This window comes from Psammomys obesus, unplaced genomic scaffold (genome assembly GCF_907164565.1).
Source record: "Psammomys obesus unplaced genomic scaffold, mPsaObe1.curated_primary_1811, whole genome shotgun sequence".
Lineage (NCBI taxonomy): Eukaryota > Metazoa > Chordata > Mammalia > Rodentia > Muridae > Psammomys > Psammomys obesus.
This window is the reverse complement of record NW_026596040.1, coordinates 32,424,759-32,439,799: the sequence shown is the minus strand read 5'-3', so window position 1 is coordinate 32,439,799 and position 15,041 is coordinate 32,424,759. Positions and strand designations below refer to the sequence as shown.

At 36.6% G+C, this 15,041-nt stretch overlaps 1 protein-coding gene across 1 annotated transcript in view; it reads left to right on the top strand.

The window, feature by feature from the left end:
- The window catches only part of Dcc (DCC netrin 1 receptor), a 727,907-nt gene that overhangs the window by 115,030 nt on the left and 597,836 nt on the right, over positions 1 to 15,041 (top strand). The window contains exon 3 of the mRNA XM_055622855.1: positions 1,231 to 1,515. Coding sequence (XP_055478830.1) covers positions 1,231 to 1,515 — 285 coding nt within the window. The remainder of the gene's footprint in view (positions 1 to 1,230; positions 1,516 to 15,041) is intronic.

The following is a 15,041-nucleotide window of genomic DNA, read 5'->3' as shown; positions in this document are numbered from 1 at the left end:
CCTAGAAAATAAAAGTTTAGTGCTTTATAAATAAATAATGATGCCATTCATACAGGCTTGTTTGAGTCAAGATTCTCATGGACAATAGTCTAGGATGACTGATACATTCTTGTTCTTAAAAGCCTTCAGGAACACGGAGGAAGACGATGCAGCCAGCCCTGATGAGACAAGATAGGCTAGAGTCAGATAGAAGGAGAGGAGTTCCTACCCTATCAGGAAACTAGGAGAAGGGCACAGGGGGAGAAGAGGGAGGGTGAATGGAAGTGGGAGGAGACAAGAGAAGAGGCTGCAGCGGGGTATAAAGTGAATGAATTGTAATAAACAAATATATAAATAAAGTTAAAATTTAAAAAGAAGCCTTCAGGAAAACAAGATCAGAGTGTCTCCTGCCCTTCTCTCAAAACACATTAAATTGGAGACTCTTCTTTACCATGCTTTGCTCCATGGTGGCTGGTGTCTTTCCCCCTTCATCTCTGCTCACCTCTATGAGCCAGCCATTTCCCAAGCCATTTTACAAGAACATGAAAGTGGTCATGTGGATTAGCAATTGTCTCACTACAAAGACCGGGAAACAAAAGACAATATAAAACAATTTATATGTGTAGGTGGACCATATGTGCTAGAACACAAGCTAGTCTAACTCCAACTTTAGCAATTTATTTCCACACTGCAACCACACCAGGCAAGTACTGTTAAGAATTCCCATTAAACTGTCAACCTACCAGTGTTTGTTTATATGTTTGTATAATTGGAAGTAAATATATTGTTTCTTTCTTGAAACTGTCTCAAATTATACTACATAATCAGTTCTTAATGAATCACCATAACTTCTTAGACATCGGTCCCATATTAGGTAAGTGGGACAGTATAGCACTCAGAATTAAAAGAGCAAGGACCGGTTTGCAGCACTGATGCATAATATCACCATTTATCTGTGCATAGAAATTTAATCTCCAAAGAACAATTCCCTCATTTGTAAAATTAAACTTATCTCATCTGTTTATTTGGCAGAAGGGTTTTTTGTTGTTAGTGAAAGAAGTTACATCATAATTTATCCAAAATACTCTTCTTGCCCTACCTAATATGTATAATATGTGATAAAGTTAGAAGACTGAAAAGAATTTAAGAGTATACCTTCTAGAATACAGAGTCACACAAAGAACACTAGATCCTGATAATTATTGTGCTTCATTTGAAAGACTTGTCCTCTTTCTATTGTTTTTCTCTTAGGACCACTGAGGTTCCTTTCCCAGACAGAATCTATCACAGCCTTCATGGGAGACACAGTGCTACTCAAGTGTGAAGTCATTGGGGAGCCCATGCCAACAATCCACTGGCAGAAAAATCAGCAAGACCTCATCCCAGTCCCAGGAGACTCCCGCGTGGTTGTCTTACCCTCTGGAGCATTGCAGATCAGCCGACTTCAACCAGGAGATATTGGAGTCTACCGATGCTCAGCTCGGAATCCAGCCAGCATAAGAACAGGAAATGAAGCGGAAGTCAGAATCTTATCAGGTATTTCAGTACTTACTGTATTCTAGAAAATACAACTGTTTAGAATAGATAGCATGATTTTCCTTCAAGAAATATTTTCTAAGAATTACATGCTTTGTATTGCTTACTGAGTTTTCTTTTTCATAATAATAATTATTATTATACAAAAATAATATAATACAAATATTTATTATTATTATTTACTATTTATTCACTTTGTATCCCAGTTGTAGCACTCTCCCTCGTCTCCCCCCAGTCACATCCTATCTTCCTTTCCCTCCCCTGTTGCTCTTCCCTGGTCCACTGATAAGGAAAGTCCTTCTGTCCCCTCAGGGTCCTTTTATATCTCCCTTCTTCAATAAGATTACCTGTGCTCAGTCTGAAGTTTGGCTGTGAGTCTCTGCATCTGCTTCTATCCCCTGCTGGTTGGAGTCTTTTAGAAGACACAGACCTAAAGAAGAAAAACACAAGGGGAATCATAGTGAAGAGGCTTAATTCTCATTCAGAAGGGAAAACAGGATATATACTAGAAGAGCTAGAAGAGAGGAAACTGGACTAGAGCTTACTGAGTTTTCATTAACATTATTTCTCCTTTTATGCCAATATAAAGCTGTTATAACCTCACATAGTATATTGAGTTCTTAAGTTTCTGTATACAACTAAATTTTTGAGAACCATTTAAATATATTTTAGCCTCATTCCATTTCTAATTTATTCTTTCATTTACGTTTATTTCATATTTTTGCAAAAATCCCACTTTTTAGCACTTTTCATTTTTTTCATTTCTTTCTGACAATAGTCTAAAAGATAGGTATTATTCTTAGGTATTATTCTTACTTATGGAAATGAAAGGATTTGTGAGGTTCAAGGTCATTCCTAAATTGACATCTAAAAGATACCTGCACATACTTTGGCACAATAATTTCTGGAAAGCACCGTATTATATATAGTGGGTCTAACTTGATTAAAACTGACAAGGGGCCTGGCCTTTTAGGGTTATGGGTCAATGCAAACATACAAGTAATTATAACAATTATGATTGATGTTATCATATGGAATTTTGTTCCTCTCCAGCTTTTATCTTTTTTTTTTTTTTCTTCTCTGGTTAATCTCTATGACTCTGGCCATCTCATTTGCTTCTCCTAAATAAACAGAAGTTTGATTAGCTGCATCAGAGTCACCTTGTCTTTCAATGACTACTACTATCACACATCTTTGTAACATCTATGTTTACACTTGGTCTTACTTGTTAGTAGACCTCTAGTTACTCACGTGAATCACAGAAAAGCACTGAGGAGTTTGAATAAACCTCTCTTCAAATCAGTCGCTGGCCTCCATCCATACACTCTTACTTGTTTGTAGTTATCATAGATATTTCACATATAGAGAGTGCAAGTCTTTCTAAAAGGAAAACTAGCAGCTCAGGTGATGTTTATTCAGTGCTTTAAATCAAGGCAAGTTTAAAACATCATCCTCATTTCCTTGTGTGTTCTAACCTCTGTAAGTCATCTATGTACTGATTATATATATGCGCGTGCTGGTAAGCATTACCACCCTACTGTATCCCACCCACCTCAGAATGATAATGGAGTATTTATTAGTAGCACATGCCCAGATTTATTTAGGCACCAATTTCATGCCCCCATTAAATATTAATATTGGTGTGTCATAAATAATGCTTATTGAATCATCAGATAGGGAGCCAAAACAAGTCACATATAAAATGTTGACAAAAATATGCCTGATTATTTCACTATGAAAGAGAACCTTATTTCTAATAACATTAAGGAATCAAGCTAAATTAATCAGATATTAAATTTGAAATTAAAAAATTTGAAATAGAGATTAAATTGTTATTGCTCTTTGTTTGTTCACTTTGTAAACCCTGTTGTAATTGAATTGTGTAAAGATTTACTTAAAGCCACATTGTTAATTTGGTTCAGATAGGAAGACATCAGTGTACTTTGGAGAGGTATTGATATTTTTTATCAGAATGAGAACTAAAGTAAAGGAAAGCTGTGGCTGAAGTGATATGGAAGGAGTTGGGAGGAGAGAAGTGGATATGGTTATATTACCTTGTATACATGTAAGTTATGGCTTTTAGCTTGATATATTTGAGGGACTCCTAACAGTGGGATTGGGTGTTTCTCTGACTCTTTTGCTTGCTCTCGACACCCCTTTCCCTTTGATAGGTTGCCTTATCAAACTTCAATTAGGGGGGCTTTTGCCTTGTCTTATTGTATTTTGACTTGTCCTGTTTGGCAATTGTCTTTTGGACTCCTTTTCTTTTCTGAAGAGAAAACAGAGGGGAAATGCATATGGATGAGAGGAGAGGTGGGAGAGAGCTGGCAGGAATGGAGGGAGGGGAAACTGTGGTCAGGACTTACTGTTTGAGAGACAAATCTATTTTAAATAAAGATAAACACGAAAGAAATTCTTAAAGAAAACTGAAATGATGTAAGATATTTTATTTATTATTCTTATTCAACTATTCAAACATAAACTTCAAAAATGAATTCTACAAAGAGCTACTGCATACATACACACTGCCATACTTGACTGAGCCCTGCTCATGCACCATAGACACAGTAATGGTCCGTGTAAGGGAAATTCTGTTTGATTTCTTTGTTCCCATTTTCTTGTTTGTTTAAAAGCAAAATACAAATATCCATCAAAGTTCTAGGATTATACAAGAGAATGAGTAAATAATTACCTATAATGCCTTAGTTGCTAATTATGCTTCTCTGATTTTTAATATCTTGTTGTTTTTCCCGAATCAGTTTCCACTTTCTATAAGCACCAGCTTGAAGCACTAATTGTTACACACACATATTGTCCATTTCTATTCTAACGCTCATTTAATAGAAACCCATCATGTGATTAGCATAAATTAGTAGCATTAAAAGTGTGGCTGTGCTTGGTCAACCTATGGGTCCCCAAACGATGGGAGCAGGGGCTCCCTCTGACTCTGTTGCCTGCTGTTAGATCCCTTTCCCCTAGCCTTGTCAGGCCTAGGTGGAGGAGGATAGTCTTAGTCCTGCTGTGATCCGAGATGCTAGCTGGGTTTTTTATCCCTTGGGGTCTCCCCTTTGCTGAGAGGGAGAAGGGGAGAAGAGGAAGGGGTGCTTGAGGGTGGACTGGGGGGACAGGAGGCACGGGGCTGGGATCAGTCTGTAAAGTGCTTAAATAAATAAGTGAAAATAGTAGCTAAAAAATTAAGTGCTGCTGCAAGCTGTGATCGCTCATGAATGTAGTACACACTTTGGAAACTGAGGAAGAAGTAGGCTCACAAGGTTGAGACTTGACTAGACTGCATAGTGAGTTCCAGGTCAGCTAGGGACACAGGAAGAAATGCCTCAGAACAAAATGAGACAGACGAACAAATAAATAAAATAACATTAGAATGGTTGAGACACAAATTGTTTTTCCTATAATACCTAAAGTACCAGCTAGTTAAATTATATCTTGCTTTAATGCTAAAGTGAAATTTAAAAGCTTTACCAACACTTATTTATTAGCATAATTTGGTAAAGTACTTGGGTATTTATTTATTTGTTTGTTTGTTTGTTTTCTATGCAGTACTGGAGAGGAAACTAGGGCTACAGACATACAAAGTAAGAATTGTTTTACTGCTTGGAATCCTTGCCACCTTCTTACTTTTCTTTTATAAAAATGTATTTATTTTTTATTAATTATAGTTTATTCACTTTGTATCCAAGCTGTAGTTCCCTCCCTCATCCCCTCCCAATCCCACCTTTTCTCCCTCTTCTCTTCCCAGACCCCTCTCCAAGTCTACTGATAGGGGTGGTCCTGTTCCCTTTCCTTCTGATCGTAGCCTATCAGGTCTCCTCAGGACTGGCTGCAAGGTCTTCTTCTGTGGCCTGGTAAGGCTGTTCCCCGTTCAGGGGAAGATGATCAAAGAGCCAGCCACTGAGTTCGTGTCAGAGACAGTCCCTGTTCCCATTGTTAGGGAACCTACTTGGATAATGAGCTGCCATGGGCTACATCTGAGCAGGTGTTCTAGGTTATTTCCATGCATGGTCCTTGGCTGGAGTATCACTTTCAGAAAAAAGCCCTGTGCCCAGATTTGTTTGTTTGTTTGGTTGTTTTGGTTCTGTTGCTCTCCTTGTGGAGCTTCTGTCCCCTGCAGGTCTTTCTATCTCCCTCTTTTTTCATAAGGTTTCCTGCACTGAGCCCAAAGATTGGCTGAGTCTCTGCATCTGCTTTGATACACTGCTGGGTAGTCTTTCAGAGGCCCCTGTCATAAGCTTCTGTCCTGTTCCTTGTTTTCTCCCTCTTCCTATTTCTGTCCCATTTGTCCTTCTGAATGAGGATTGATCATCTTACCCAGGGTCCTCCTTCTTGCTTAGCTTCTTTAGGTATACAGATTTTAGTATGTTTACTTTATATTATATGTCTAATATCCACTTATAAGTGAGTTTATACCATGTGTGTCTTCCTACTTCTGGATGATCTTTTCTAGTTCCTACCATTTGCCTTAAAATTTCATGATTTCCTTGTTTTTAATTGCAGAGTAGTATTCCATTGTGTAAACGTACCACAATTTCTGTATCCATTCCTCAGCTGAGGGACATCTGGGTTGTTTCCAGATTCTGGATATTACAAATAAACCTGCTACAAACATGGTTGAGCAAATGTCCTTGTATACCTGAGCATACAATGTAAAAAAAAAAATAGCATCTTCAACAAATGGTGACAGCCTAACTGGATGTCTACATGTAGAAAAATGCAAATAGATACATATTTATTACCCTGTACAAAACTAAAGTCCAAGTATGTCAAAGACCTCAACATAAAACCAGACACACTAAATCTATTAGAAGAAAAAGTGAGGAAGAGCCTAGAACTCTTTGGCATAGGAGACAACTTCCTGAACAGAACACGAACAACACAGGCACTAAGAGCAACAATCAATAAATGGGACCTCATGAAACTGAAAAGCTTCTCTAAAGCAAAGGACACTGTTGTCAGAACAAAACAACAGCCTACAGACTGTGAAAGAATCTTCACCAACCCTGTATCTGACAGAGGGCTAATATCTAGAATATATAAAAGAACTCCAGAAATTAAAAAGCAACAAATCAAGGAATCCAATTTAAAAAATGGAACACAGAGCTAAACAGATAATTCTCAACAGAGGAATATCGAATGGCAGAGAAACATTTAAAGAAATGCTAAATGTCCATACTTACTTTGGAGACAAGGTCTCACTAAGTGAGACTCGCTCTATAGTCCATATAGTCCTTGAAATTGGGACATTCTAGCCTCACCCTCCCAAGTATTAGAAATTAGAAGCCTCTGCCACAATCCAACCAATGTTAATTTCCATGTGTAGGGTTACAGGGATTTGTCTAACTAACTTTTATTTTATAAGCTTATTCAAATTCATGGAAAATATTTCAAGTCATAAATATCAACAAATATCTAGTCTCTATCAAGTTCTCATTTTAAAAAATCAAGTAATAGTGACTAAATTCAGTTTATAAGGACTGCATCTCAAACCATTTTGAGTAACTACATAGCAGCCATCACTTACAAAAGAAAAGATAATGATGAAGTCCTGGAGAGGAAATACACAAAGCCAATAGATCATACTGTGAACAACTCAAATCTGATTGCTCTTGCCCTGTGTGTGAGAGAAATATCACTTGGTTGTCTTGAAGATCAAGGAGTGTTTACCAAAGGAATTACGTACATCAGGAAAGAATAGTCGAAGGAACAAGAGGAGTTGGAGACTTCTGAGGTCATTTCAGAGATTCTGCTAGAGGGCATTAGAAAACAGAGGAAGTGGTGGAAGGAGACCAACAAGGAGAAAGGAAGTTAAACTAGAAAAAATGACAGGTAGAAGTCATCATGAAACTCCTGCAGAGAGTTGAACAGGGAGCTGCTCCCATGGTAGCTTCAGAATGGACTCAGAAAAGCAGATAATCTGCAAGTTGTTAATGGCAGATGTTGTGACTTAGGGGTATGAGGTGTCATTTGGGCTCAGACAAAAACTAGGAAGTGGGATCTGAATTGAGAAAAGAGCATTGCCATGTCATGCATCTTTACCAGGTCTGCACATCAGAGAAGATCGTTGCTATAGAAAATATCAATTATATATTTCAAGAGAGGTTTTTCATGCTATTTCACCTTTTTTCAGGTGAAAATATTTTATTCAAAATAGGAAAATTATTAACTAATTTAATTTCTTTGTTAATGAATTGAGACAAGCTGACTTTTTCCATGTGAGTAATTATATGTTTTTAATAGAGTAAATTAGCAGTACACAGCTGTAGTACATGCTTTTGAAATATCAACTGAAACACTGCAGGTTGTGATGTTGCAAAGAATCATGTGTAATGGGGTCTATATGATAGATTGGAGCAGCCAGTAATTGTGGTTGTAAAATTAACTTTATTCATGGTTCATCACATTTGAATGCCAAGCCTTAGACCGGATCACAGAATTATAAATTTGCTTCAAGGAGTGAGTTGACAAAAAGGACTGGTCCCAGGCACTGGGATTCCTGTGTATATTTTCTTAATGATCTAATTGAACTAGTCACTGGATAAGTCAATCTAGTGTTTATTTATTAACTATACTCAGGTGACCCTGGGTCCTCTATAGACACAGAGGTATTAAGTTTCTGTGGCTTGTTGAAACTATATTCTTAATTTTTTCATTATAATATTTAATTTTATTTCATATAAAAAGTATAGCAGGCCTTAATTCTTATTTTATTTGTGGTCTTAGATTATTTCAAAAATTTATTTATATCATTAAGTAGACAACTTAATATTGTATTCTACATTGTGTTTGCATAAATATACTTTTATTTAAGAAATAATTATAGGCTTTCAAACACAGACATACACAAAAAAATTTCCAGGTTTAGTTTCAGACAACTGGAATAATATTTTTCCAAAAACATGAGATACAAAAATATTTTGTTTCTAGGTATATACAAAATTTGTATTTATATACTGGTATAATTTGTGAAAATGTCCAATAGTATTATGTTCCCCAAACAACAAATATGTGTTATGTAAAAAAAAATACTCTGTTAACATGTTATGGTGTTACAAATCAAAATCCCAGAATTTGGGAGGGTGACTGGGGAGGATAATTAGCTTTATCCTCCTTCAAATACAGAGTGAGCCGCTGGCCAGCCAGGGTTGAAGAGCAAACACTGATCATACAAATGAACAAACCAAGTTGATAATCACCTGAATCTTTAGATTCTGAAGCTGCTGAAGGTTTGAGTGGCTTTAGGAAGATGGTAAAATTAGACAAGACTGAGGGTTACATGATCATTTCCCTTTAGGAAAGATTTTTCAATACCAGGGCCTACTGCTTAATAGCATTTTTACTGGCTGTAGACCTGGTTTTAGAGCCAGAGCCAACCTTTGACACTCAGTTAATATTTTATCATCTAGGTTGATATTATATTCATAAACTTGCTTTTCATAGGGCAATAGCCATGGCACCTTCTGTGTTTCCTGGCACCTTCCAAATTCAGCTCCTTCTTCTCTATAAAATCCAATCTTCTGTCAAGTTACCGCTGTCATTCACATCTTCAAGATCCTCTGCTGTTTCTAGCCCTTTTACTATTCCTCCCACATCTGAGGTAACTTCATCTATGAGCGTTCTATGCAGCTCTTCAATGTCATCCTTGAGAGTTGTAATCAGCATTCTTCATGATCCCATTTATGTTAATATTGTGGCCTTCCATCAATCATGAATGTTCTTAATGGAATTTGTAACAGCGAATCTTTACCAAAAAAATCACTTTTGTTGTATTTTCAATATTCTTTGTACAGATCATCAAAAGAATTACTCTGTATGACAGAAATAGCCTTTTGAAATGTATCTCTGAAATAAGAAGATTTGAACATAAAATTACTCTGTGAACCCTGGGGTGTGGAATAGGTGTTATATTATCAGAGAGGAAACAATAATCTCATTAATCTGCTGCTCTTCAGTGACCAAGATAATTGTCAATGGGGTATAATATTTCCTAAAGAATTGTTTCATTTGTGTGTGTGTGAATATCAGATCTCAGCACTGGACTTAAATATTACACAATATATGCTGAAAGCAATTGTTCTTTCACCTAATCTTTGTCACAGTTAGAGAGCAAAAGCAGAGTAGAAACATGTGGTATAATTACAGGGCCTCAAGCAGGTTTTCACAACGGTGGGTGAACATTAGCTTTAACTAAGTTCCTACTTGTGTTAGCACTGATATGTGAGGCAGCCTGACCTTTGAAGCTAGGTATTGGCACTCATTTCTAGCCATGAAAAGTCTCAGGTGTCATCATATTCGAATAGAAGGCTGTTTGCATATATTAGAAATCAGTTGATAGTATAGTCAGTGTCCTTAATTGCCCCAGCTGGATTTTCTGGATAAATTGATACCTCTGCTACATTATCATGTGTTGCTTCCATTTAAACTTTTGAATTAGAAATGGCTTCTTGTATACAACACGAATCAACCACTTCTAGCTTCAGATTTTTTTCTGAAGGTTTCTCAGATTGCTCACATTCATAGAATTGGATGAGCTTTAGAAACTTGTTCTAGATTATGGTTTGACTTAAAGGAATTTTAAGCCTGGATTGCTCTTCTCTTCAACAGGCCTTGCTTTCAGTTTACTTAAGCTTTCAGTGAAAGTCCTCTCCTAACTGAAGTTCTTTCTAGCTTTGAATTTATGCCAAGAGGCACACAACTTATTTCAATTATACACAGTTGGCCCAGTATAATTATTACTTTTTACCCTGTCTCAGAAGCAGGGGAGAGCCAAAGAGAGGGAAATACAGGAACAGTTGGAAATCAGATTTATGTTTTAAGTTTGCCGTCTATGTTATGACATCTCAAAATAGCTACTGTTGTAACAGGAAAGGTCACTGATCACAAGTCCCCAAACATATATGATAAGAGTTGACAAGGACCAAATATATCTGGGCACAGGGTCTTTTCTGAGACTGACACTCAACCAAGGACCATCTATGGATATAACCTAGAACTTCTGCTCGGATGTGGCCTGTGGTAGCTCAGTAACCAAGTAGTTTTCCAAAGTAAGGGGAACACGGACTATTTCTAACAGGATCTCAAGGGCAGGCTGTTTGACACCCCCCCCCCAGGGGAGGAGCAGTCTGTTAGGCCACAGAGGAGGACTTTGCAGCCAGCCCTGAAGATACCTGATAAAACAGGGTCAGATGAAAGGGGAGGAGGTCCTCCCCTATCAGGGGACTTGGAAAGGGGCAGGGAGGAGACCAGGGAGGGAGTGTGGGGTTGGGGAGGGAATGAGGGAGCAGGATACAGCTGGGACACAGAGTTAACAAAATGTAACTAAAAAGAAAATTTTTTTTTTACTGGCCTCCTAACTTTACTTCTCAAAGGAACTAAGAAAACATCACTTCATAAGAACTAAAAAGAAAAATTTAAAAAAAAAAAGAGTTGATAATATTGTGAGAATTATCTAACTGTGATAGAAAAATGAAGTGAGCATGTGTCCTTGGACAAATATGGTTATGACAGACAAATAAAACATCTAAACAAATGAGTAATTATTTATAAAATACAATCAAGAACAGGAAAAAAAATGGAGATATATCAGGGAATATAACCACATTATCTTTCCATAGTATGTTCAGAGTAATGGTCTGCAAGGAATGGTGAACAATATGCTAGAATAAGTTTTAAATTTACCATCAAGCTGGGTTGTTAATTAATGAGAGTACTTGACTAAGACAAAGCAGGGAAGCAGACATAGGTGTGAACGAACCCAGTTCCAAATGAGCAGCTGATAACTGAATAAGCTTAGGTGGGTATTTGGAAAGTCTTGAAGTACTTGTAGATCATCAGAGAAATGAGTTGTAAAATATTATTCCAAAGGATGTTAAATATGGAATCTAAAGTTGAACTCACCGTACTGAGAACCTTATGTCTCATGTCTAGGCATTTAAAGTGAATTGTATTTATCTATGTCTCAGAATCTTGGCAAATATTTAGAAATCTATGTTCTAACATAAGTATAACCCAGAAATACAGAAACAAAGAAGCAAATTATAAGTACATATCATCCATTCATCACTAGATATTTTTCTCTTATACTTCATGTTACCTGAATTAAAGGATTTTTTTTGCCTCCATTTAAATTTTGTAAAGGGTACTTTTGAATGAACTGTCTTTGCCATCAGGACACATGGCCTTTTGAAGATTTAAAATAAATGAAATAATTACCTGTGTTACCTTCATATATCGTTTTAGAAGAGAACAAATTATATTATATTATATTATATTAAACTCCATGTAGTGCAGATTTTCTCTATACCATAATTTATTTGGACTGCATGAAAAGGGATGAAATATGGACTGCCACAATCCATATTTTTTGATTTAGCTCAGGTTGAGTTAGTATCCCAACATATTATTATGAGAAATGATTAAGGACATGGATTTTAACATCAAACTAAGTAAAAATCTTGGTTTCATACTTCCTAGTTGTACAATTTAGAACAAATTACTTAATTTAAAGCATTATCTTGTGTAATGAAGACAGAGATGTCATATACTTTGTAGAATGATTGTAAAGATTAAATTTGACAGGCCAAAGGCTTTCTGTAGTCCTCAGCAGACACTAATTATTTTTGCATTGTAAAAGCATCCTCAATACTAAATAATTTGATTCTCATGGGAAAATTATTTTCCTGATTGTTACCTTGTTTTGATTATGGGTATACAAGCATCCTGGAAGTTCCATATCTATAATTTGTCTAGTCTTCTTTCTTTTTCATATTTAAGCCATGGGCACATGAAAGTATTTCTCTCTAGTATCTCACTACTCTATGATTTCAACCCATGCCTCTCCATCTTCTGCTGTACAAAATAAGCCACAATAGCTTAAATGAGAATGAGAGGAAAAATACACTTGCTGGTACTCGATCTTCAAAATCAATTAGCAATTCATACAACACTAATGTTCTTTTTTCATGTCTATACTGAGAGAAGGCAGGAAGTGATCTGACTTTGCAATTGTCTTCACTGCCAAGGATACCATTTCTTATTTCACTCTATGTTTAGCTCCAACCTTTCAAGAATTTAAGAGTTCCAGTTTGCCATAGAAACTCCAGTTTTTGAAAAGTGCATGTCAATTACAATTGTGCAATAATTAATGATTTAAAAAGTCAGAATGTGTGGGAATTGTTCTATTTTTAGATTAATAAAAATCCTTCTGTCACTTTATACTACAGCACAATTCCCAAGATAAATGACCAAATGCCTTTCATTGTGTACAGCTGACCAAGATTCATGATACTATGTGACCTTTTACCATATAGAAACTACCATATCTGTAAAAGGGACTACACGGGCTAAGGAATAAGACGACAATCATGTTATAGTAAAATTAGCCCCATGAGACAGTAGCTCCACAAGGAGAAAAACAGAACAAAAAAAATCTGGGCACAGGATATTCCAACCCAGGACTATGCATGGAGATAACCTAGATAACCTAGAACCCCTGCACACATGTAGCCCATGGCAGCTCAGTGTCCAAGTTGGTTCCCTAGTAATGGGAACAGGGACTGTCTCTGACATGAACTCAGTGGCTGGCTCTTTGATCACCTCCCCCTATGGGGGGAGCAGCCTTACCAGGCCACAGAGGAAGACAGTGCAGCTAGTCCTGATGAGACCTGATAGGCTAGGGTCAGATGGAAGGGGAGAAAGACCTCCCATATCAGTGGACTGGGGGAAGGGTATAGGAGGAGAAGAGGGAGGGAAGGCAGGATTGGAGGGTATGAAGGATGGGGCTACAGCTGGGATATAAAGTGAATAAATTGTAATAAATAAAAAATATAAAAAGGAAGAAAAATTAGCCCCAGGAGATAAGGTTACATCTTGATGGATATGAGATCAAAGAGATAGCCATTATTTCAATAGGGTGATGAAAATCCTTTTGGGGGGCTGGAAAATTAGTTCAGTGGTTAAGAACACTTCTTGCTCACACAGAGTCGGGTTCATTTCCCAGTACCCACATTTTTGCTCACAGCCATCTGTAACTCCAATTCTAGGTATCCAGTGCCCACTGAGCGATGGCAATGTGCTCAGCACATACACAGATGCATGCAAAGTACTCAGTAAATAAATAAATCTAAAAATAAATTGAAAACTTATTTCAAGTGTAACAATATTTAATATGTTAATAATATGAATTTAATTACTGCAGATAAATGAACATTCTCTGGCTTTAAATCAGTCTTTTACTACAGGTGGGGTATGGCAGGAAGTCTATGATTCCTACCTGAAAAGGAAAATACTAGGGGGCATTTTCAATGATTCAGTCTGTCTGTAACTCTCATGTCATTGTGATCATCCTATTATCAAATCTACTACTTTTTCTACTTTCCCCTTGACCATGAGTAATGTTAGATATTGATTATTTTATATTCTTTTAGCTTCCATTCTCTAAAGATTTACCGTATCCAAAAAGATAAAAAGCAAAAATAACCTTCTTGGGATTGGCCTCCAAATAGAGGAATGTATGTTTCTTGAAAAGAAGGGATCCTGTGTTCTCTCAAGCGTAATAAGGTAAATGGATGTTCAGCTTTGCCTTGGCCACAAATAAAATGGTAGCAGCCCTGTGTGAATGGAATGAAGGGCTAGGCAATCTTTTCTAACTCTGCCTTGAGAAACTAGCCTTCCCTGAGGGTGTGTGGAAAACAAAAATAATTTATTAGTGCAAGTGACAGAAGAAAAAAATCTGAAATCACCAGAAAATGTGCTTTTCTTACTACCTTTGTTTAACACTAATTATTTCCTAGAGTAAAAACAAAAACAAAAACAAAAAACCACATCCTATATTAATATTTAACAGTTATGCCTTCATTAATTCAACATAGGATAAATACGAAACGATCAAGATCATTTTATTTGTTTATCAGAACCAAGTATTTAAAAAAACATTACTTCAGGGAAAAGTTTCAAATGCTTCTTCTTCATATGCACATACAAATTATGAAGTTTTTTGGTCTTTAAATGAATTTTGACACATCATAATAGCAACATTTGTTTCCTAGAATCCTAAAGTCAGCTTTAAAAAACCAAACCATTCTAAAAATGAAAACTCACTTCCTTCAGATCTGCTTCAGTAATCATTGGATCAAAATCTGCCGAGAGACAGAAGGGGTTCAGCCATACGGTAGTGACGAGAATAGATGTTCTCCTTCCAAATCTAACCACAAATAGCAGTAAGTGCGTGTTCTTGGGGGAAAAAAAAAGGAAATATGAACAGATGTAGGAATATTTACAGAGGGAATGCCATTTTTAGTACTAATTAGTGTAAATAAGGCAAAAAAAATTATAGAACCACAGAGTAAAGAACAGCTTCTGAGAAATGGCTTCTTGTCTCAAAGCTCCCCATTTACAGCAGATGAGGGTTTTTAGTATTTGTTAATTTATTTTTGTTTTTCAAGATAGGGAAACTCCCCAGAAAACTGTGAGAGCCCTGGCTGGCCAGGAACTTGTTCTGTAGGCAAGGATGGCTT